We start from the raw sequence: 24894 nt of genomic DNA, 5'->3' as shown, positions 1-24894 counted from the left end.
AAGACCGCAGTTTGCTGAAGACAAGCAGACTAAGGACATGGATTACTGGAACCATGTCCTGTAGTCTGATGAGACCAAGATAAACTTATTTGGTTTTGATGGTCTCAAGCGTGTGTGGCGGCAACCAGGTGTGGAGTACAAAGACAAGTGTGTGTTGCCTACAGTCAAGCATGGTGGTGGGAGTGTCATGGTCTGGGGCTGCATGAGTGCTGCTGGCACTGGGGAGCTACAGTTCATTGAGGGAACCATGAATGCCAACATGTACTGTGACATAGTGATCCCCTCCCTTCGGAGACTGGACTGCAGGGCAGTATTCCAACATAACGACCCCAAATACATCTCTAAGATGACCCCTGCCTTGCTAAAGAAGCTGAGGGTAAAGGTAATGGACTGACCAAGCATGTCTCTAGACCTAAACCCTATTGAGCATCTGTGGGGCATCCTCCAAGGTACCTCCCACAGGGAGTATACTTGCTATGAAGCAAAGCATTACAACATCCTCTGGTCAATGTATTCTGTTAAGGGGGGCGGTAAGACCACGGTTCAATCACCTGCTTTTACTGTCCCCAGGACCAGGTGTATACTAGGCTGTAACTCGTATTACGAACAGATTCCTCTCTTTTCTAATACATTTTATGCATTCCTATACTTTAATGCAGTGAGTGTGAGTTTTTTTGTTACTGCTGGGTCATGGAAAGTTGTGGAAGAATTTCCCAGCTCTGGTCTCTCTGAGGTTTAGACGCGTGCGGTTCTATACCTCGACCTGGGGCCTTTTTTAGGACAGACTGTTCCTTGAATGCCGGCCGAGTCTGTGCTGTCACGGAGGACAAAAAATTAAAAGAAAATATTGATCTTATCTCATCGACTGTGCGTTCCAAATTTCTTGTAAATTTGGCTTTCTTCCTTAAATTCCACAGAATTTAGACACAGAGCCTGGAATCCCTCACAGTTTGAGGCCTGGAAGGCGGACGTCATATTTTAGGAAATCATTTGTATCTATTTAAAGAAGTACAGATAAAGCTTGCTTGGCTGTATATCGCCTATGGATCACAGGAGTGCAGCTCGTTCTTCACTCCTGTGACCCGTTTTCAGCAGTGAGCGGTCTAAAGTCCGCTCTCTGCTGACGTCACAGATATGTTGGTCAAGGCACCGCGTCATCGTGACCACGGACTTGGGATCCGCCAAGTGCTTGAAAAAAACACCCGGCGAGCCGCTGACAGCCAGAGCCGGCCGTTCCCGCCCCCTCCACAGCCCAGCACTCCAATGAGCGAGGAGGGGGCAGAGCAGAGAGCTGGCTGACTGACAGTCACCACTCAGGGAGCTGTCAGAACCAAGCGATCGGCGGTGTTTGATCGCTCGGTTCTCAGTGCAGAGTTGCCGGGGGACAGATGCATCCACCTAGGTAAGTATAAATATGCTATAACCCCATACTTCTCTTGTAATACTATTTTTGGGGAGATTGATTGTAAGAACGTTACATTGTATCTCTTCCAGGGTGATGAAAAGAAATGTTTGTAGTCAGTAGGAGATCAGAGATAGAAGAATAGAGTGCGCTCACAGTACTGGTACATGTCATTTTTTTTTTTTTCATTTCCATCAGTAATTGGCTGATTTTAGTTTTTTTTTTTTTGCTTGTTCGGGGAATTTCTTTCACTTTCTTTCCTGTCTGACACGTCTCGTTATATTTTCCCTCCCAACCTCCTCTTGTCTGTGTGAGAAACCTCCCATGCAAAGACTGTAATATGATGATGAGTTATAGTAGTTCCTCACTCTGTATCTAAATAGAAAAAAAAAATTAAACCATACACTTTGTTCCCTTTTTGGCTGTTAAATATAGCATTGAAATGGTGTTGCATCTTTTCAATAAGTGCAAACAACGTCAAATTATCATTGATTTGACATTTCTTTCAATATTTCTTTATTGATGCATTTAACCACTCTACAACCGCTCACAGTAATACTACTGCGGCAGAGTGGTTCGTTATCGTCCAGCCACGTAGTATTAACGTGACTGGACACTCCCCCTTCTGGGCGGCGCTTGCGCGCCGCCGGAGGCTCGCTCCCGCTGTTTTCATTCACGGCGGGAGTCGGGCCAGGGGAGGAGCAGCGGCGATCGCCGCTGCTCTTACCCGATCGTCGGGGATCGAGTCTGGAGATCCGCCCGCTGTGTGTAAACACAGCGGGCGGATCTCCATAGTGACAGGGAGTGACAGATCGGACTGTTCAGCATAGCTGGACATCCGATCTGTCCATGACTCACACAGTCACCTCCCCCCCTACACGTCAGTAAGCACCAGGCATACATTAACCCCTCCCTCTCCAATAAAATTAACCCCTTCCCTGCCAGTGTCATTTTTACAGTAACAGTGCATATTTATAGCACTGATTACTGCAGTAATGTCACTGGTACCCCCAAAAGTGTCAAAAATGTCAGTCAGGGGTCCGGTCTGTCCGCCGCAATGTCGCAGTCCCGCAAAAAAAAATCGCAGATCGCCGCCATTACGCGTTAAAAAAAAAACACCAAAAATGACAGAAATCTTTCCCTTTGTTAGTAAACGCAATAACTTTTGCGCAAACCAATCAAAATACGCTTATTGCGATTTTTTTTTTTACCAAACATATGTAGCAGAAAACAAATTGGCCCAAAATTTTTTAAAAAATTGGTTTTTACATCTTTTTTGGGGGGAATTTCATATAAAAAAATGTTAAAAATATTGTTATTTTTTCAAAATAAACACTCTTTTTTTGTTTATAGCGCAAAAAGTAAAAATCGCACAGGTGATCAAATACCACCAAAAGAAAGCTCTGTTTGTGGGAAAAAAAGGACGTAAATTTCGTTTGGGTACGGCGTCGCACGACCGCGCAATTGTCAGTTGAAGTCGCACAGCGCCGAATCGCAAAAAGTGGCCTGGACGGAAGACAGCAAATTCCTCCGGTGGTAAAGTGGTTAAAGTGATACAAACAAACAGAAACGGAAGAAAAAAAAAAAAAGAGCAACCATATGCGAGGCAACAACGATGAGAGTACAGACAGGAGTCAATTACATTCACAGGGCGATTGATCGTGACTTTTATCAGCCAAGCTCTCTGTGGACCACAAAATACATTCCTCACTCTTTGTTATGGAGTTAAGGGGAAGGGGAGGTGTTCTGTAGTCCTGCCCAATATCTTTCTGTATTTAAAGTGGTTGTAAAGGCTCAAGGTGTTTTACATTCACGCACTCTATTCATGAAGGTAAAAAACCTTCTGTGTACAGAAGAAGCCCCAGCCGCGGCAGGTTGGCGGTAGGTTTCGTTTAGCAGATAGTGGGGGCGCGCACACGCCAATTGGTTAAATGGGGAGCCAATCAGCTGGTCCGGCACATGCGATGTCCGCCGGGCACACTAAAAAGGGGATGGGACAACTAGAGAAAGGTGTCGCCCCAAAAACAGCGCCATTAAATAGAGTAGCAGGGGTATGGCAGAAAATTGAGTCTACAGAAAAAACAACGAAACCAATTCTAAATGAAAAAGTATCGCATTTTAATAAATTCAAAAAACAGAACACACGGTTTCATTGTAAAATTAAAACACATAACCTTCCACCTCACCACTAAAAATAGACCACGTGGTAATTAAAAACACAGGACAAACACAAATAATGTAGGTGAACTGCGGTCACTTAAAGAGCAATCCACATATTCACATAAGGTGTTAACTCACAAATGCAATGACATAAATGAAGGTACAAAACCGAATAGACCCCAATGGGGGCAAGGGTTCAGCCGAAGGCAGCCACCCGGTGTCAATCCGAAAAAGGGTCTACGTGGTCTATTTTTAGTGGTGAGGTGGAAGGTTATGTGTTTTAATTTTACAATTTTACAATGAAACCGTGTGTTCTGTTTTTTGAATTTATTAAAATGTGATACTTTTTCATTAAGAAGTGGTTTCGTTGTTTTTTCTGTAGAATTTTCTGCCATACCCCTGCTACTCTATTTAATGGCGCTGGTTTTGGGGCGACACCTCTTTTTCTAGTTGTCCCATCCCCTTTTTAGTATGCTGTAGTTTTGCCATTTGAGTTTTACTCACCTGTGAGCGAGTGGGTCATTTCCATATTCATTTTTTTCATTAGTTATACCTTTCCTTTTCCTTTTTTGTTTTTTGTTACTGATGTCCGCCGGGCACCCCTGATCGCTCCCCATTGAGACAGAATGGCGGTCTGCCAATGTAAACATGACAGACCGCTGTTCTGTCAGTGATGAACACAGGGATCCTGTGTTCCTCCTTTTTGTGTTCATCCAGTAAGTATATCCCCCACACAGTTAGAAAGCACCCCCTAGGCACACATTTAACTCTTTGATTGCCCCTGGTGTTAACCCCTTCCTTAACGGTGTCATTAGTACAATAACAGTGCATACTTTTAGCACTGATTACTGTAGTAATATCACTGGTCCCCCCAAAAGTGTCAGGTGTCTGATCTGTCCGCCGCAATGTCACAATCCCACTAAAAATTGCTGATCACCACCATTACTAGTAAAAAAAAAAAAAAAAAATTACATAAATCTTTTCCCTAGTTTGTAGATGCTATAACTTTTGCGCAAACAAATCCAATACATTCCTTGGGATTTTTTTTTTTTACCAAAAATATGTAGCAGAATACATATTGACCGAAATTGATGAAAAAATTAGATTTTAATTTTTTTTTATTGGAAATGTTTGATAGCAGAAAGTAAAAAATTATTATTTTTTATTTTTTTTTTCAGAATTGCCGCTCGTAATTTTGTTTTATAGTGCAAAAAAAAAAACGCAGAGGTAATCAAATACCACCAAAAGAAAGCTCTATTTGTGGGAGAAAAAGGACATCAATTTTATTTGGATACAGCGTCGCACGACCGCAGAATTGTCAGTTAAAATAACACCGTGTCGTATCGTAAAAAATGGCCCTGGTCATTAAGGGGGTAAAACCTTTCGGTCCTTAACCACTTGCCGACCAGCCGCCGCAGATGTACGGCAGGTCGGCTCTCCCAGGCAAAGTCCCGTACATGTACGGCGCTCGCCTGGGAGGAGCTAGGGGGCGCGCTCCCGTCCCCGCTCGTCAGCGGGGAAGCCAGTGCGTGTGACAGGCGGCTCCGATGGCCGCCGGCCGCCCGCGATCTCCCCCCACCTGACAGAGAAGGACGGACAGCTGATGTAAACACAGCCGTCCGTCCTTCTCCCTGCAATGATCACAGAGACCATGCGATCCTGCTATATAGGATCACATGTCTCTATGGTCATCTCACAAGCCACACCTTCCCACAGTTAGAATCACTCCCCTAGGCTTACATTTAACCCCTTGATCACCAATAGTATTAACCCATTCCCTGCCAATGGCATTACAGTAACAGTGCATATTTCTAGCACTGATTACTGTAGTAATGTCACTGTTACCCCCAAAAGTGTCAAAAATGTCAGTTAGGGGTCCGATCTGTCTGCCAACATGTCGCAGTCCCGCAAAAAAGCGAGAGATCACCGCCATTACTAGTAAAAAAAAAAAAAAAAAAAAACAACAATAAAAATGACTTTCCTGTAGTTAGTAAACGCAATAACTTTTGCTCAAACCAATCAAAATACACTTATTGCGATTTTTTTTTTTTTTTTTACCAAAAATATGTAGCAGAAAACAAATTGGCCTAAAATGTTAAAAAAAAATTGGGGGGGGGGGGGGATATTATATAGCAGAATGTGAAAAATGTATATGAATATATATTTTTTTTTTTTCAAAATTGTTGCTCCTTTTTATGTCTATAGCGCAAATAATAATCACACAGGTGATCAAATGCCACCAAAAGAAAGCTCTATTTGTGGGAGAAAAAGGACATCAATTTAGTTTGGGTACAGTGTCGCACGACTGTGCAATTGTCTGTTAATGTAACGCAGTGCCGAATTGCAAAATAGGGCCTGGTCATTAAGCAGCAAAATCTTCCAGTCTTAAAGTGGTTAATTTGAAAAAAAATTTTTAAATTTTAAATCTCTATCTCATTAAAAAAAAAAATCCTGGTGATCCTGCCATGAAGGTCCATGTAGTCATTGTGGGAGTGCATTGTTGACAGGAAGAGGCTGCAGGAGAGCAGCAAAAAAATAAGCATTTTATTAAAATGGAGATTGACCTACAATGCTTTAGCAAAGAAGTGCCATTCATTTGGGGTTCTCTTTTATTTATTAAAGTTGTTTCTCTGTAAAATTGTTAGTTTTTGGCCTAACCGCTTTCTTTTTGTTTTACAGCCTTCTCTTGGGAATGCAAGCCCAGGTAATGTGTTTTATTTGTTTTATCATTTCATGGATGTGCAATTATAGATATATATATATATATATATATATATATATATATATATATATATATATATATATATATATATATATATATATATATATATATATATACGTATGTATGTATGTATGTGTGTGTGTGTGTGTGTGTGTGTATATATATATATATATATGTATATATATGTGTGTGTGTGTGTGTATATATATATATATATATATATATATATATATATGTGTGTGTGTGTGTGTATATATGTGTATGTGTGTGTATATATATATATATACACACACACACACACACACACACACACAGCTTGACAAATTTGCTTTGTGTCTGAGCCAGCTGAATATATGTATATGTGAAAAAGTCCCCTATGTGATGATTTTGGTGACAGGTTCTTTTAATGAGACATCTGGGGTCTAAAGACCCTGCATGTCTCCCCTGTGCTCCACTGAATGTAATGCAGTGCAGGTAAACTGTCAATGGGGACCCGGAATTGATGTCATACATGTCGCTTTCAGTACAGGAACAAGATGGGGAGAAGAGTGGATGAGTGTCGGCTATCTCCTCTACCCTGCAGCTCCCGCTATGCCGGTCCCGTAAGAGTGCAAGCAGAGTGCGGGATACATAGCGGGGATGGGGGGGTTGCACTTTACCCATGTGTGTGGAAGCAATCTGGCAGCAGCAGAGCCCGCAGCAGGGCTACATGTAGAAAAAAAAAACGACCTTCTCGGCGCCTGGAACTGCTTATCCCGGGTCGTCGGGCAATACAAATTGTGCTTTCATGCAACAGTGAATGGACAACGGCCTGTGTGTACAGGTCCTTGTTTGACAGAAGCCAATCTCACGACCATCTTCTGTCGAATGAGAATGCTGGAAAACCAAGCCATTGGCTGAGAGCCATGACCGGTGTGTTCTGGTGGGGGGTGCAGCAGGACCGGTCTGTTCTGGTGGTGGTGGGGGGGGGGAAGCAGTCCCCCTGTCAGAACACAAGCACAGCGCCTTCTAAGTGCAGCAGTAGACTAATTTTTAATATAGGTGTAATAAAAACTTAAAAGGGTAAGCTTGGTAAAAGCAATTAAAATCAATAAGAACGTCTGTGCATTGCAGTCCTGGGGGTCCTGGATGGTGGTGTCCTCGCTGGCTGGCACGGTGAAGGGATTCCTGGGAGGTATTCCGAGGTTTCCTTGGTACGCAGGGGGAGCAGCTTCAACAGGCCGTTGTTCCGTGAAAAATCCATACCCGTGAGAAAACCATACCCTCGTCACTTCCGGTTCCGCTACGGAGGGTATGGATTTCTCACGGTAGTTAAACTTGCGGCGCTTACATTAAAACAGCTCCTCTGCAACATAAATCATCTCCGCTCTTCGCCCTGTCACTGCCCTCATCTCCGGTAATAAATATAAAAGCGGATCACGGAGCCGCGATCACCGTCATTTACATCTCATACTCCCGCCGCCGCTTTTATATTTATTACCGGAGATGAGGGCAGTGACAGGGCGAAGAGCGGAGATGATTTACGTTTCAGATGAGCTGTTTTAATGTAAGCGCCGCAAGTTTTACATTAGACACAGTGCCGTGAGAATTTCATGCCCACCGAGCATGCGCACTTGTCTAATTCTTTAATGTTCAATCACGTATCCGGGGCTCTGAGCATGCGCACTGCTGCGCTGCTCAGCTGTTTCAGCCCGGAAGTGACGAGGGTATGGTTTCTCCACGGGGTATGGTTTTTTAACGTTACACCGTGACATCACTTCCTGGTCATGAGGCACAGACATAAGCGGGGAGATCTCTGTACTAACATTGCTTAGCATAGCGATCTGTCTTTTTTTTTTTTTTTTTTCGTTCAGCCTGCTGGGTTGAATGAAAAAATAAAAACTGTGCAACAGGCTTTAGTTTAATACCTGTGTTACCTTGGCTTATAAAATGGCTGCAGACCCAAACAGCCGCCTAGAATCCACCAAATCAGGGTGCACACTGTTCTATAATATTGACCACAGTTTACTTTCCAGCTTTCTGGCCTGCAACTCCTCTTCCCCCACTGCTTCTTCTTTGCCAGTAGGACCAACTGTCTTTGGTGGCCAACACAAAAGCATGGGGTGTAGTAGCAAGAGAGCAAATTTTGGCTGTGGTTAATTGCATACCAGAACACGCAGGTTGTTAGGGATCCCAAAATGTCCTGAAAATAATCCGAATTAGCAAGCAGTCATCCACTGTAGGGACCATAGTACATGGAATATTTAACCACTTCAGCTCCGGAAAGGGTTTATCCCCCTTAATGACCAGGCCATTTTTTTTCGATTTGGCTCTGCGTTACTTTAACAATTGCGCGGTGGTGCGACGCTGTACCCAAATACAATTGATGTCCTTTTTTTTCCCCACAAATAGCTTTCTTTTGGTGGTATTTGATCACCTTTGCGGTTTATAGATTTTGCGCTATAACCAAAAAAAAGAGCGACAATTTAAAAAAAAAAACAAAAACATTTTTTTACTTTCTGCTATAAAACATTCCCAATAAAAAATTTTAAAAAATCTATTTATTTTTTTATCAGTTTAGGCCAATTTGTATTCTACATTTTTTTGGTAAAAAAAAATCCCAAAAAGCGTATTTTTAATTAGTTTGCGCAAAAGTTAAAGCATTTAAAAACTATGGAATACATTTTTGGACTTTTTATTTATTTTTTGTTTTTATTAGTAATGGCGGCGCTCAGTGATTTTTAGCGGGATTGCGACGGACAGATCGGACCCCTATCTGACATTTTTGACACTTTTGACTTTGACACTGGGGGCCAGTGACATTAATACAGTAATCAGTGCTAAATAATATGCACTGTTACTGTATAAATGACACTAGCAGGGAAGGGGTTAATACTGAGGTTGATTAAGGGGTTAAATGTAAGCCTAAATGTGCTTGCTAACTGTGGGTGGGGGCTCTGTGACAGGCACACAGAGATCGGCGAGCTTAGCTGAAACACCGATCTCTGTGTGCCTGTCTGACAAAAGAGCCACCTGCTTTGCTTACGTAGGCAGGCAGCTCTCCTATCAGTTTCCCCGAAGGTCTGGCTCCCGCTATGTCTAATCACCGCCGCCAAGACCGCGTGCACATAATCACGTACATGTACATGATTATGCGCAGCTGAGCCACCCTGCCGCAGTAAATCTGCGTGGGGCAGTCAGCAAGTGGTTAAATGGATAATTTATTTTTACAGTCACCAATAAACATTGTTTCTTTTTCGGATTAGGAGGCTCGGCTACGTCCGATGACCATGAGTTTGACCCCTCAGCCGACATGTTGGTTCACGAGTTTGATGACGAGCGGACTTTGGAGGAGGAAGAGTTAATGGAGGGCGATGTAAACTTCAGCTCTGAGATTGAGCACCTGGAAAGGGTGAGTGAAATGGAGCACTTCTCTTTTTTTATTGCCTTGAATTTGCCACTTTACAACTCACTGCATTTTATAGCGCTAAGAGTATGCCGTAGAAATGTGCCATAGGTGAAATGTATCCCAGTAACCACGTCGTTTGGGTGTTACTGCTGACCAAAGTCCAAGTCTTCAGTCTCTGGTACATCCAGGTACTTTTAAATAAAAACAATACATTTTATGTCATTAGCTCTGTCTTCTGTGTCTTTAACCACTTTACCACCGGAGCATTTTGCTGTCTTATGTCTGGGCCACTTTTTGCAATTCGGCGCTGTGCGAATTTAACTGACAATTACGCGGTCGTGCGATGCCGTACCCAAACGAAATTTATGTCCTTTTTTTCCCACAAACAGAGCTTTCTTTTGGTGCTGTTTGATCACCTGTGCGATTTTTACTTTTTGCGCTAAAAACAAAAAAAGAGCGTTTATTTTGAAAAAATAACAATATTTTTAACATTTTTTTTATATGAAATTCCCCTCAAAAAAGATGTAAAAACCAATTTTTTTTTAAATTTTTGGCCAATTTGTTTTCTGCTACCCATGTTTGGTAAAAAAAAATCGCAATAAGCGTATTTTGATTGGTTTGCGCAAAAGTTATTGCATTTACTAACTAAGGGAAAGATTTCTGTCATTTTTGGTGTTTTTTTTTTTAAGTGGTAATGGCGGCGATCTGCGATTTTTTTTTTTTTGCGGGACTGCGACATTGCGGCGGACAGATCGGACCCTTGACTGACATTTTTGACACTTTTGGGGGTACCAGTGACATTACTGCAGTAATCAGTGCTATACATATGCACTGTTACTGTAAAAATGACACTGGCAGGGAAGGGGTTAATTTTATTGGAGAGGGAGGGGTTAATGTATGCCTGGTGCTTACTAACGTGTGTGGGGGGGGGGGGGGGGAGGTGACTGAGTGAGCCAGGGACAGATCAGATGTTCAGCTATGCTGAACACTCCAATCTGTCACTCCCTTTCACTTAGGAGATCCGCCCGCTCTGTTTACACAGGCGGGCGGATCTCCAAACTGGATTCCCCGATGATCGGGGCAGAGCAACGGCGATCGCCGCCGCTCCTCCCCTGGCTCGACTCCCGCTGTGAATGAAAACAGCTACAGGGGAGGAGTCTAGTGAAGTAGGTCTACGTCGCTAGCCGATAATGAGTCACTGTGCCGCAGTAGCAGCACAGTGGCTAGTGCTAAAGTGGCTAAATCGTGTGGTACAAAGTGTTTAACCTCCTTTATGATCGTGCTATAGCTGAATGACCTCTATAGCGTGGTTGCACATTGCCGGGAGGGCGTGTTTTGAAGACCTCCCGTGATCGTGCTTCTTGCACACCCCCTGCAGCGCGCATTGGCCGTAATCTGTGGTTGCTGTAACATTCACAGCTGATCACAGATTAGGGTAAAGAGCCAATCACAGATGCTATTTACCACGTGACCAGCTGTGTCCAATCACAGTGTAAATGGGAAATGACGGTGATCGGCAGTCCTCTCCTCACGCTGACCACATGTGAGGAGAGACGATAATCGGCAATCCACACAGGGGACCTCTACACTGATAATCAGGGCACTGAGAATCAATGACTTGTATACCGGTGCAGCCTCATCAGCGCACATCGGTGAAGGAGAATAATTACTTATTTACAAAATTTTAGAACAGAAACTAAGAAAATTTATTTTTAGGCCTCTTGCACACGATACTCCTGTTTGAGCATCTCGCAGCTTGAAAAAGCTCAGTACAGCTTTTTTCGTTTTTTTTTTTTGTCTGAGTTAAATACAGCCCATTTCACACTCCCCGAGAATGGATAAACGTTGGGACTTGTGGAAGGGGGACCTACCTGACCTTGACCGCGATTGATTGGGAGGACTGCTTTGAGGATAGCACCAAACTGATGATCTCTGCCAGAGACCGTTTGATTCAAACAAAATTTCTTCATAGAGTGTGTTATACTCCTCAGAGGTTGCATAGCATCTTCCCCCAGAGATCTCCAGACTGGCCTCGTTGCCTTGCTGAAACAAGATCGTACCTCCATATGTTTTGGAGCTGCCCCGGAGTGGCCCAATTTTGGTTGCAAGCTTTTGATGTCATCAATCACAGGTTGGGGCTGACTCTCCCGGTCTCCCCGGAGATGGCCCTGTTGGGTATCCTGGATGATGATCAGAGGCCTAGACTCACTAAATTGTTGCTCACCTATCTTTTATATTATGCGAAGTGGGAAATTATTCTGAAATGGAATGCCCGTTTCCCCCCCTCGGTGGTCTCCTGGGAGCATTCTATCAATGCAGTTCTACCGTTGTATAAGTTGACTTACCTGTTGCGGAATTGTCCTAAGAAATTTTGATAGGGTGTTACAGCCTTGGCTGTCCCACCGTCAAGGACCCTTGTGCTCTCAGGGGGACGGTCGCATTGGGTTTATTTGCTGTATAACCTGTTTTTCTGGATTATCAGTTTTTCCCCTGTACTTAAGCTTATGTACTCCCACTCTTTATGTATCTGTTCATTTGTATGCAATGTGTCATTCCACTGTTTTCAATAAAGGAACCATTTGATTTGTAAAAATACAGCCCATTAATTGTAATGTGCCTGTGCACACAGGCGTGTAAATAAGCGCTGTGCATTCTTCAGTAAGAACCAAATAGAAAAATCAGCATTTTTGGTCAGTAATTTAAGCCTCAATGCACGCAAATACGCACGAATATGCTCAAATACATACAAAAAAAAGTATCTGGAAAAAGTAGATGCTCAAACAGGAGTATCGTGTATAAGAGGCCTTAAAAAGCATTTTCGGTCTTGTTTGTTTAGCAAAAAAATAAAAACTCCAGTGGTGAATTAATACCACCAAAAGAAAGCTCTATCTGTCTAAAAAAAAAAAAAAATGATAAAAATGTTGTTTGGGTGCAGTGTTACATGACTGTGAAAATGTCGTTCCGAGTGCGAGAGAGTGGTCTGGTCAGGAAGGGGGTGAAAGTGCCCAGTAGGCAAATGGTTAAATAGATAGTGTTTTTCACGCAATATAGATGCATTTTTTAAAAAAAACTTTACCCATTACCGATTTAACTAAAGAGACTGCCACCTTGTGGCCTATGTGAACTCTGCTTAGTGTTGCATGTGTTTTTACAATGACCTCATTAGTAAATTCTTTATCCTTTTATAAAACTGTAAGGGTCCTTTCACACGGCCGCTCCGTGTGTCCGCAAATCATCCTATTTTTTTGCGGATGATTTGCGGACATCAATGTAAGTGAATGGCACTGCGGATGTCAGCGGAATACCATCCGCTGACACCCGATTTTCCTCCTTTCAGTTCTGTTCCGTTTTTATGAATGGAACAGAACCCCATTTTTCCTTCCGTGTTAAAAACGGAAAGGAAGGAAAATCGGATGTCAGCGGTGTCATCCGCTGACATCCGCAGTGCCATAGACTTACATTATGTCCGCATATCATCCGCAAACGGATGGGATGATATGCGGGCACACGGAGCGGATGACAGAAATGTCATCCGCTCCGTGGAAGAAAAAAAAAAGTCCCGCAGCGGACTAAAGCAGCGGAGAGGCCGTCTGAAAGGAGCCTAAGCCTTTGTGTGAAAACTGTTAAAGCTGAAGTTGTATATCTTTGTTTGGGATACAGCAGAAAATACAGGAGGTATGTGTATTGGTGTGTATCCTGTTACCTGCAAGCTGCTGCTCCTGAAACACAATCTTTCTGCAGTGTCTCCTTCACAGCTACTGGATATTGCCATGAGTCTACTCTATCCATTCACAAAGCACTGCATAACAGTACTAAGACAAGTTATATGAATGGAGGAGGGGGCAGCACAACTTTTGTCAGTAGCAGCAGCCTCTGTTAACCTTCACAGTGCTACAAGACAGCCGCTCAGGGCAGTATCTGGCAGCTGTTAACCACTTAAGCCCCGGAAGATTTTACCCCCTTCCCGACCAGGGCCTATTTTGCGATTCGGCACTGCGTGACTTTAACGGACAATTACGCGGTCGTGCGACGCTATACCTAAACGAATTTGACGTCCTTTTTTTCCCCACAAACAGAGCTTTCTTTTGGTGGTATTTGATCACCTGTGCGATTTTTTACTTTTTGCGCTATAAACAAAAAAGAGCGTCAATTTTACAAAAATAACAATATTTTTCACATTTTTTTATATGAAATTATGAAATTCCCCCCCCCCCCAAAAAAAAGTAAAAATCAAAATTTTTTAACATTTTGGGCCAATTTTTTTTTTTTTTACCATATGTTTGCTAAAAAAAAAAATCGCAAAAAGCGTATTTTGATTGGTTTGCGCAAAAGTTATTGCGTTTACTAACAAAGGGAAAGATTTTTGTCATTTTTGTTGTTTTTTTTTTAACGCGTAATGGCGGCGATCTGCGATTTTTTTTTTTTTTTTTTTTCTTGCGGTACTGCTACATTGCGGCGGACAGATCGGACCCTTAACTGACATTTTTGACACTTTTGGGGTTACCAGTGACATTTCTACAGTAATCAGTGCTATACATATGCACTGTTACTGTAAAATTACACTGGCAGTGAAGGGGTTAACTTTTTTTTGAGAGGTAGGGGTTATGTGTGTCCCTAGGGGCGTGATTCTAACTGTGATTGGCTGTGGCTTGAGGTGTAGGAACAGAGATCTACGGTCCTACATAGTAGAACCGTATGATCATCATTCATACACAGGGGAGAATGACAGGCGGCTTTGTTTACATTAGCCGCCTGCCTTTCTCCCTCCCCACCCGACGATCGCGAGTGACCGGCGGACATCGGGTCCGCCGGTCACACGCGCGGGGGGGTCCGTGACCACGCCTCCGGCAGCGCGCGCGCGCTCGCTCCCTCCCTAGACCCTCACAGGCAGAGCGACGTAGCCCTACGTCGCTCTGCCTGTGAGGGGCTGACCGCCGACGTAAATAGTCGTGCAGCGGTCGGCAAGTGGTTAAAGATACACTGGAAAATTCGCCGTTGGAAGATTTAGCCTCTATTACTTTTCTGGGGACAACCCAAAATTATGAATTTTCTTTTACTTTCACTTTCAATGATAATGGTAAACAGGACAAATAGAGAGGGTGAATCTCCGTAACTGGGGGCACAGACGGCAATAAAACAACTCTTAACTCCATCCTAAACTTCAAAAAAAGTTTTTTGTCTTTAGTTATACTTGAAGTAAAACATTTCCTTTAATCCAATGACTTCAAAGGAATTCTGTGCTTCAACAATGCTCACCTGAAAATTGTACCTATATTCACATACAGAATAATGTGCTTTTTGCTAGTACAAAGGGTCTTCATCCCAAGTAGGCGATGCATTCTCCACCGGCTACACCTCCACATTTTTAGTTTTGGATAGGGTGGAGAGCGATTAGAACACCTGTCAGTTTTTTATTGCTCTCTCTGTCCCCTTTAACCACTTAAGGTCTGGGCCTATTTCTGACACTTGTTGTTTATCAGTATTTTTTGCTAGAAAATTACTTAGAAACCCCAACACTTTTTTTAATTAAAAAAATAGGAAAACAGTAAAGTTAGCCCAGTTTTTTTACTATAATGTGAAAGACGATGTTACGCCGAGCAAACAGATACCCAACATGTCACGCTTCAAAATTGCGCACACTCGTGGAATGGCGACAGACAACGGTACTTAAATATCTCCATAGGCGACATTTGAAAAATTTCTACAGGTTACCAGTTTAATGTTAAAGAGGAGGTCTAGGGCTCTGTACATCCGCCGCTGGGTCCACTTTTATTTGAAAGAGGACCGCCCCTCCTGTAAAAAAAATACCGGGGTTATGGCAGCTATCTGCTGCCATAACTCCAGCATCTAACGTCAAATTAGCGATGTAAATCTGCTGCGGGAAGTCCGTAAGTGGTTCAGAAGATTCATGCGCTCTATTTGCCCTGTTTATAGTTGTCAACTCATTATCAAACGTGAAATTAAAAAAAAAAAAATTCCCACATTTTGGGCTGTCCCTAGCAAAGTAACAGAGGGGAAATCTCCAATGGGGACAGTCGTTCTGGTGACCTGGGGTTTCCAAGGGATTCCCTTAGTTTGCAGGAATTTCCTCTCCCTTCTTGTTTTGCTATGGGACAGGAAGTGAAGGGAAATCTCCACAAAGGGACAAAGATGGCGACATTTTTTTTTTTTTTTTTTACGGGAGTTATACCCCTCCCTTACTCTATCCATAATTGGAAAAAAAAGACTGTTTCGGCTATAGATCTACTTTAATATAAACTTATCACTGCAGCGGATGTGCAGCTAATATGCCTCTTATAAACTGACATCATAAAATGTTGCCTTTTTTCTGGTTCAAGAGCTGTTCAAGAATACCTGTCAAGTGAAAAACCATGGGCTTTAATATAAGATTTCGCCTTTAGCCTTCTGTGGAGGATTACTGCAAGATTTTGGAATGTGTTTGAGAATTGGTGCTCATTTAGATAAGAGAATTTTGTGATAACCGGTACTGATGTTGGATCAGCGATCCAAATTTTCCCAAAAGTATTGAGTAGAGTTAAGATCAGAACTGTACAGGCCACTTGGGTTCCTTCACATCAAACGCCTGAAACCATGTACCGGTATTTATGCAGCTGGCTTTCTTAGGCTGGAACAGAAAAAGGTCTTTCTCAAACTGTTACCACAAGGTTGAAGCTAACCATTTTCCAAAATGTCTTTGTAAGCTCTAGTATCAGTGTACCCTAGAAACACCTGAACTCAACAACTTAGAGGGGCGTTCACATTCATAGACCATATATAAATGTTTTTTTTTTTTTTATCATAATGCATTGTTTTACAGTGGAACTTTAGGCCCCTTTTTATATGGGCGATCCGATCTGATCCGCCTGTCAGTTTTTCAGGCGGACCTGATCGGATGCTCCATGCATCCCTATGGGGTGTCAGCGGACTTCGATCCGATCCTGTCCGTGAAATCCAGACGGATGGAAACCCTATTTTCCATCCTTCTGGTGGATCGGATGGGATCGGACGAGAACGGACAGGCGGTCCATTCTTATCCGATCTCCCCATAGAGGAGAGCAGGGATCAGACAGCTCTGTCTCTGCACACAGAGCGGAGACGGAGCTGTCATCCGCCTGCTCAGCGGGGATGGCGGATCGATCCCCTTAGTCAGAAAATGGAAGTCCTGTTAAAATAAAACATTAAAAATAAGTGCCTATACTGTTTAAAATCCAGTAATACACTGGGGTTTATTTACTAAAGGCAAAACCACTGTGCACTACAAGTGCATTTGGAAGTGCAATCACTGTAGATCTGAGGTGGAAGATCTGAAATGAGGGGAAGCTCTGCTGATTTCTGTCATCCAATCATGTGCAAGCAAAAATGCTGTTTTTTCTTTTCCTTGCACGTTCCCCTCAGATCCACAGCGACTGCACTTCCAAGTGCGCTTGCAGTTCACATGTAGCGCAAAGTGGATTTGCCTTTAGTAAATAAACCCCAGTGTCTCACCCTGCTCTGCACATGCTCAGTTGCTCTCCATTTTTAGACACTGCCAAATTTGTAGAGGCCGATATGCTGACAACCTTAAAGGGGAAGTCCACTCTTAACACTAAAATCGCTACATCTACAGGCATCCACGATCTAAGACTAACCTATCTAGCCCTGTAAAGAAGAAATCACTATACATATCTTTTTTGAAGCTGTTCAGGTCCGGTCTCCAGTGGCGGAAGCTCTGCAGAGGAGACAGCTGACAGCGGCTGTGAAATGAATAGGAAGTGACGTCACCTATAGAGATACTATGGGGCTTCCGTTGTTGACTGCCTCCTCTGCACCCGCCTACACAGCAAAGCCGTTGCTGACAGCTCAGCGTGGGACTGGACCAGAGCTGCTTCAGAAAAGGTGTGTATGTATGTATGTATATTGATTTCTTTTTTACGGGGTTAGATAGGTTAGTCTTAGATCATGGATTCCTGTGGATGTAGCCATTTTAGTGTTAGGGTGAACTTCACCTTTAAATCGGAATTAAACCCTCGTATCCTTTACAGCCAAGGAAGCTGCTTCTGATTGATCTGCAACTGCCATGGTGCTGCACTTTTGATAAGTTATGTCACCAGCCATTTGATGGTTTGACAGTTTGGTTGAGGACACAAGCAAATGTGACAGTTTGCAATCCCGGCATTCCAGGAATGTAACTGTTTGTTTTTTTAAACTGTTAAATTATTGGGTTTAGTTCCGCTTTATGATTTACTGCTTTTCAGGGGCTCTGGGCTTCAGTAAAATGGCAGCCTTCAACAAGAAGGAATAGAAACCATGCTGGAGGCAATTTAAAACACACACTAATGTATGTAACATAATTAATAATGTGGAATGTATCTTCCTTACTAAAGAACATTTTTTTTTTTTTTTTTTTATCAAGTTGTTATGGGTAAAGTTCTGCTTTAAGTTTATAACCTTTGTAGATACAGATGACATAGAGTTCTCCTTTAACAGCAATCGAAATAAACTGTGATCAGTTTGTCCCCGCTGGATGATTAAATAATAGTAACGATAACCAGCTGTGCTTTTATTCCAGGAGAGCGAGATGCCAATTCATGAATTATTACGACTTTATGGCTATGGTAGCACAGTACCTCTACCTGGAGAAGAGGAGGAGGAAGAAGAGGATGAAGAAGAGGAGGAGGAGGAGGACAATGATGGGAACAGCGGATGCAGCGGGGAAAATAAGGTGAGCATCGGACTACAAGAAACCAGTATAAAGGTACAGTAAATTCTGGCCATGAAACCCATACACTATACAGTGTGTTGGATTCTTCAATGGGTTATTGGTTTGTGTGTAAGCAGGTGCTGGCAAGCATCCCTGGTCTCCTAATGGGCCATACACACTATAAGATTTTCTGAAGACTTTTTCTTTTAGATTTACTAAAACCATATAATATGAGGTCAAACCTAAACACTTTCAATTTGTATGCAATCTGGCAGGCCCTTCCACTACATAGAAAAGGTAAATCTGAAGGAAATCTAACCACAAAAGTTGGATAGTGTGTATCAGGCTTAAGTTAGGCAGTCAGTATCTCCAGATATTTAAAGTTGGGTTAAGGGTAAGGCTGTGGATTAAGAGTTAATTTCGGAGGTTCATGTAGGTAGGTGGGGGAGGATTGAGGATTAGGATGTGCTTAAATAAAACATTTCCTTCTCAATTGAGGGGAAGTCTTTAAAGAGGAAGTAAAGTCAAAAAAAAAAAAAACGAGAGAAAAAAAAAGCCCTGTAAAGAGAAAGGCATAATGAGCTAGTATGCATCGCATACTAGCTCATTATGTAGTACTTACCTTAAAACGAAGCCCCCGCCGTGCCGCCACCTCAGCGACAGGACGGCGACATGTCCTGCCGTCCCGCTTCTGGGTTCGCATCCTCCGGCCATCTGATTGGCCGGAGGCGCGATTACATCACTCCCGCGCATGCGCGCGGGAGCCGCCGTTCACGGCACTGAGCTCTGAAGGAACGGCACGGGTGGCCGTTCCCTCAGAGCGCCTGCGCCGATGACGTCATCGGCAGTTTGCGCTGTAAATATCTCCTAAACGGTGCAAGTTTGGGAGATATTTATAGCACCTATAGGTAAGCCTTAATATAGGCTTACCTATAGGTAAAAGTTATACAAGAGGGTTTACAACCTCTTTAAACTTCTGGTTATGCTGCCACCTAAGGGATGCTGGCAGACACAAATACTGGAGGCCAGCCCTGGACAACCATTCCTACTACCAGCATGCCTCAGTTGTTTGCTAGTGTCCTAGGAGGATGGACATCGTTTCAGCTCTGTCGTGCTAAATTGTACCCCCCCCTCTTTTCTTATCTTTTTTACTTTGATACTTCTGAACCTCGCTGGACTGGACATGCTTTGTTAGCCTGGATCTGATTATTGAGTTCCACGTGGGGTGCTTGCCAGACTCTGAAACTAGACTCTTGTAAAAGTTAGTTGCAAAGTACTTTCCAGGTCTAGAGCTGCTGGAATTCACACTGCACTTGTCCTGTCTCTGAATAAAATCCTTTTCTTGTAGTCCATGGCGGGAAACAGGCCCCGCCTCTGTCTTTATGATCATGCTCTTGGTACTGAGGCAATTAACAGGCATACCAAGAGTAGGAGGCATTTTTCTGGGCTATCCTCCTTTTTCTCCATAAATCAAAAGTGCCTAAAGGAAATGAGGGGTGGAGAAAATAACTCAGGGCTAAACATAAGAGCCCTCTTTTTTTCAGGTGTCGGCCTTAGCGGTCTTTTTTCAACGGCCCTTGGCCACATACTCCTTGGTGCATACTTTTCTTCAGGGAGGTAGGCACTTGACCCCTCCAGTGCGGTCTCTGTTGCCGCCTTGGGACCTCAAGTTGGTGCTCTGTCCTCCAGAAGGAAGCCTCCTTTTGAGAATCTTCTGGAGATTCCCCTGCTTACGCTGTCCCAGAAGGTGGCCTGTTTTGGTGGGTTTCACCTCTGCGCCCAGGATCTCGGAATTATCGGCGTTACCATGTCGTTCACTTTACTTGGTAGTTCACAGTGATAAGACTTAGACCCTGTCCATTGTTCCTTCCTCAGGTTGTCTCTGATTTTCATTTGAATGAAGACATTGTGTGGCCTTCCCTGTGTCCCAGGCCTAAAAATCCAAAGGAAATTGCCTTTCATACCTTGGATGTGGTTCGGGCGATTAGGGTGTACCTGACGGCTAGAGTCTTTTAGGAAATCAGACTCACTATTTGTGCTTACGAATGGGCCTCGGAACAGGTTGTCCACTTCCTCTGCAACCATTTCCAGATGAATCAGACAGTGATTAAGGCCTATTCCATCAAGGGTCCGTTTCCTCCTTTCCCTGTCATGGCACACTCTACTGGGGCACTCAGTGCCTCCTGGACCTTCCGTCATCAGGCGTTAGTGACACAGGCTTGCAAGGCGGCCACCTGGTCATCGGTGCACACTTTAACAAAGTTCTATAAAGTGGATGTGTTGGCATCTGCGGATGGTTCCTTTGGCCGCAAGGTTTTGCAGGCTGTTGTTTAGAGGACCTGGTCCTCTTTGAGGGTGTATTGCTGTTTTCAGGGTGCTCCAGTTGTTTTGGTTGAGCTCCTGTTTACCTGGTTGGCTATAGTTAGCCTTGGGAATTTATTTTTCACTGTTCCCACCCCTGATTTTTAACACTGCTTTGGGACGTCCCAATGGTTAAGAAGATCAGGCGCTGTGTCCATTAATGAACGAAAGAGAAAATGGGATTTTTGACTTACCGCAAAGTCCATTTCTCTGATTTTTATTGACGGACACAGCACCCACCTCTCTGTGGAGTTGTAATTCTTATGACTTGCAACAACACTGAGTACCTATAGCCGAAAGAGGGAGTATACCCTCCAGGACTGCCTAGTGTCCTACTTCTGTAGGAGGCAGAATAACCCAATGGTTAAGAATATCAAGAGCTGTGTCCGTCAATGAACATCAGAGAAATGGATTTTACGGTAAGTAAAAAATCCAATTTTTTTTTTTTTTTTTTTAATACAGCACATGGGACACACAGCATTACATAACAGATTGGATGGTATACAGATGATATATTTTTTTAGCAGCAGGAGGGGGGGGGGGCGAGAAGTGTCTGGAGCTGATGGGGAGGGAGAGGAGGACAGAGGAGATACAGCAGATGACGGAGGCACGTAAACTGACCACGGTGTCAGGGCTCAGTAGCCATGATACACTGTGGTCGGTTTACAGAGGAGAAGGCAAAAGTAGGTAGGATCAGCCAGGTATTTCAGGTGATACAGGGGGCCAACTTGCACAGCACAAGCACTGTGTTGAATAACATGCTTTAAGGGAACAGGATCTATTCTTCTTTGGGTAACAAACACTGGTAGCAGGGATAGCTCAAAAGCTAGGAACCTTTTCGGGAACTGTTTTTTTTTTTTCTTTTCACTTATTTAGGTTGCCAAAATTCCAAACTACAAGTTTTAGAAAATGTTTTGTTCAAATATTACATATAGCAGAGATCAGCAATGCTGCCAGCTGTTCATGAACTACTAGTCCCAGCATGCCCTGCTAGATAGTGACTCAACTTGGGCTGAAGCTTGTGGTTTGCCCCTGGCTGATTTAGCGGGAAACTACTTGTTTCAGTGCACATACTGATGGGATTTTCCATTTTTAAGGATGAAACTGTCAAAGATTCATCTGGTCAAGAAGATGAGACCCAATCCTCTGACGAGCCAGCACCATCTGCTACTCAAGACGCACCAGAAGTTACCCGGTCTCGGCGATGCAAGTACTTTGATACCAGTAAGTCACCCCTTTTAGACTGTCTTGCTTTTCTCTGTAAGAGGTCATTCTGGGCTAATGTGAAATGAAAATGTATTTGTCTCAGATAACGAAATAGAAGAGGAGTCCGAAGATGATGAAGATTATATTCCTTCAGAAGACTGGAAAAAAGTAAACTTCTTGAAATATTCTTTTTTTCCTGAAATAGAGCCATAAGCCTGTAGTTCTGTTTCAGTTTTAGAGTTTCAGCACGCTCAAACGTGCTATGATCCGTCTTGATGCTAAACCGAACCATGACAGCTACATCGTGATTGCGTGGTTTAAAGGAGAACTCCAGTTTGGATTTTTTCTGTACTTATTTTTGCATGTTCTGCATGCAGGGTACCCTTGCGTACCTTCCTCTGGCAATCGCTTTGTGGGAACTTCCTGCTGCATTATTTTTGAGCCTCAGCAGCTGCTTCCAGTCTGTCAGCGTGTGGTCTTCCCTGCGCAACAGAAGTCGGTGCCGCTGTCCGAATACAATGAGGTTGATTTACTAAAACTGGAGACTGCAAAATCCGGTGCAGCTCTGCTTAGGAGCCAGTCTGCTTCCAGATTTCATTGCCAAAGCTTAAAGCGGTAGTATACCGCTTTTTTCACTTGTAACTACAGGTAAGCCTATAATAAGGCTTACCTGTAGGTACAATTAATATCTCCTAAATTGGCACGGTTTAGGAGATATTTGCAGTGCATGCAGCCGCTCACGCGCTCTGAAGGTCCGGCGGACCTTCAGCTTCCTTTGCCTGGAGCTTGCCGGAAAATGACTTCCATGCGCATGCGGCTCCGGCCAATCACGGCGCCGGAGCCGCCGAACCCGGAAGAGATGCCGTGGGATCATGTCAGCACCCTCATCGGTTTCCGGGGGTCCGTGTCGGGGCTTCGTTCTAAGGTAAGTAATTCATAATGAGCTAGTATGCGATGCATACTAGCTCATTTATGCCTTTTGTCTTGCAGGTTTTTTTTTTTTAGGTTTACAACCGCTTTAATTGAACAAGCTGAAGTTAGAAGCTGATTGGCTACCATGCAGAGCTGCACCCAATTTTGCACTTTCCAGTTTTAGTAAATCAACCCCAATGTTTTGCTTTAAGGTCATTGATCCATCCACTTCGTTTGCGTGGATGGAGGAATTTATTTTTTTTTTTCAACCTTTTTGCTGAATGAAGACCTAACCGTGTATTGCCAGCTTAAAACTGGCCATATCCTAATTGTATTGATTGCAACCTGCATGAAAAACCGATTTCTCCATCCATTCTGTCCTGCGTGAGTGGACAAATCTGCACTGCCAGCTATTTTATTGTGATAACTGGTTCTGGTGACTGTCAAAATACGTAAACAGTGACTGCATCTGATTGGATGCAGCCACTGTTTGGCCAACAATTTCCTGCTGGCTTCTTAAAATTTTTATTTGAAAAATGTTGGGAGAGAGGGTTTCAACAGAGGGCTAACCTTAAAGCCTGTTTTGGCTGCTTTATCAACTATGGCCAGCTTTTTTAAAGATGTTGCCGTAGAATTTTTTTTTTTTTTTTTTTAGATGGTCCAGTTCTTTAGGAAACTGTGATCAGATTGGTTGCTTAGTGATTGCACCCTTTGCATTTTGCAGACATTTTCTGTAACTTTGCTTGTAATTTTCGATGTTCAGATGTTCATTTTCAGCATTGCATAATTTGTATCCTTTAGGAGATAATGGTGGGTTCTATGTTTCAAGCCGAAATCCCCGTTGGCATTAGCAAATATCGAGAAACAGAGAAAGGTAAGTGGCGTAAAAGAGTCTTTTTTTATTATGACCAGATTGGTTTTTCCCCACTCCGTAAAAGCTACTTTTTCCAAGGCAAATTTTATGAGTCAACCATTTCCTTTGTAGCTGTTAGGAGTGACTAGTCAAAGCATGTTGTACAAACATTTTGCTTTTATAGGTGTTTAAAGTAGTATTAAACCCTCAGCTTTGTTTGCTGCACTCTATTATGGACCATTAAGAAAAGCCATACCATGTAGACGTTTTTCAAATCACATCCCTAATGACGTGATTTGAGATGTTGTAAAATCGGTTCTCTGTCTCTCTCCGCCAGCGTCCCCAAACATCCGGTCTGGAAGGGAACATTGGACCTGTAACAGCATTGTTTACATGACTGGCTGCATCAGGGCTACATTTCCCATCATCCCTTGCTCCATGTCCGCTTATAATGTGACACCTGACTCCGTGTATTCCACATAAAAACAATTTATAATACTTACACACTGCTTGTATGGGGTTTCTCTAAAGCTATCACGCCCACAGATTGGCATGTGCCTGCTATTTTATAGTTATACAGCACCGGCTTGGAAGCTGGTGTTGGTTAAATTCCTAGGGAGTTGTGCAGTTGCTTGCAATTAGGGGCTACAGGACTGCCTGTATGTACGTTAGCATGCAGTCCTGGCAAGGGGTGCGCTTGCAATGGTGGCTGCAGGAGACCCTGCAATATTATGTGACCACCCTTAGAGTGGATACATAAGGGACTGAATTTTCATAAAATGTTTGCAAAGGATTCAGGAAAAAAAATCTGATTAGGTCGGCTATAATATATGGATTTTAAATGCAAGGTATTAGGGTCTGCCTCCTCTTCACACTGTCTACATTTAGTTACATTGAAACATAGCTCCCAAATACTGTCACCTGGGAAGCAAAATTCAAGGGGTGTGGGGTATAAGGCACTGAATCTTTTGTCATTTTTCATACATATTCAAAGAAAGATTTCCGGATTCATGGAATAAAGTGCTTTGGCTAAGGCAGCTCACATACACCAGGGGGCCTCAGGGAACACCCATGGAAAAATCCAAAATGTCTGGACACACAAAGTCAGCACCACTCCCAATAAGTACACCTTTATTAGTCCCTCTTCATCAGGGCTTTAAAAACATGCGGATTGTCCATCCATTCTGACTGCTGTAACACTTCTGGTGCA

The 24894-nt window shown here is 43.2% G+C and overlaps 1 protein-coding gene across 2 annotated transcripts in view; it reads left to right on the top strand.

The window, feature by feature from the left end:
• The window catches only part of MIER1 (MIER1 transcriptional regulator), an 83999-nt gene that overhangs the window by 38383 nt on the left and 20722 nt on the right, over nucleotides 1-24894 (top strand). For both annotated transcript variants that reach the window (XM_082265255.1, XM_082265254.1), the window contains exons 3-8: nucleotides 6242-6266; nucleotides 9530-9675; nucleotides 18221-18373; nucleotides 21811-21937; nucleotides 22023-22087; nucleotides 23633-23705. In XM_082265255.1, the coding sequence (XP_082121381.1) occupies nucleotides 6242-6266; nucleotides 9530-9675; nucleotides 18221-18373; nucleotides 21811-21937; nucleotides 22023-22087; nucleotides 23633-23705 (589 nt within the window). The remainder of the gene's footprint in view (nucleotides 1-6241; nucleotides 6267-9529; nucleotides 9676-18220; nucleotides 18374-21810; nucleotides 21938-22022; nucleotides 22088-23632; nucleotides 23706-24894) is intronic.

This window comes from Pelophylax lessonae (genome assembly GCF_965119305.1).
Source record: "Pelophylax lessonae genome assembly, chromosome: 8".
Taxonomy (NCBI): Eukaryota; Metazoa; Chordata; class Amphibia; order Anura; family Ranidae; genus Pelophylax; species Pelophylax lessonae.
The sequence above is the reverse complement of the archived record's forward strand: the minus strand, read 5'-3'. Positions and strand labels throughout refer to the sequence as shown.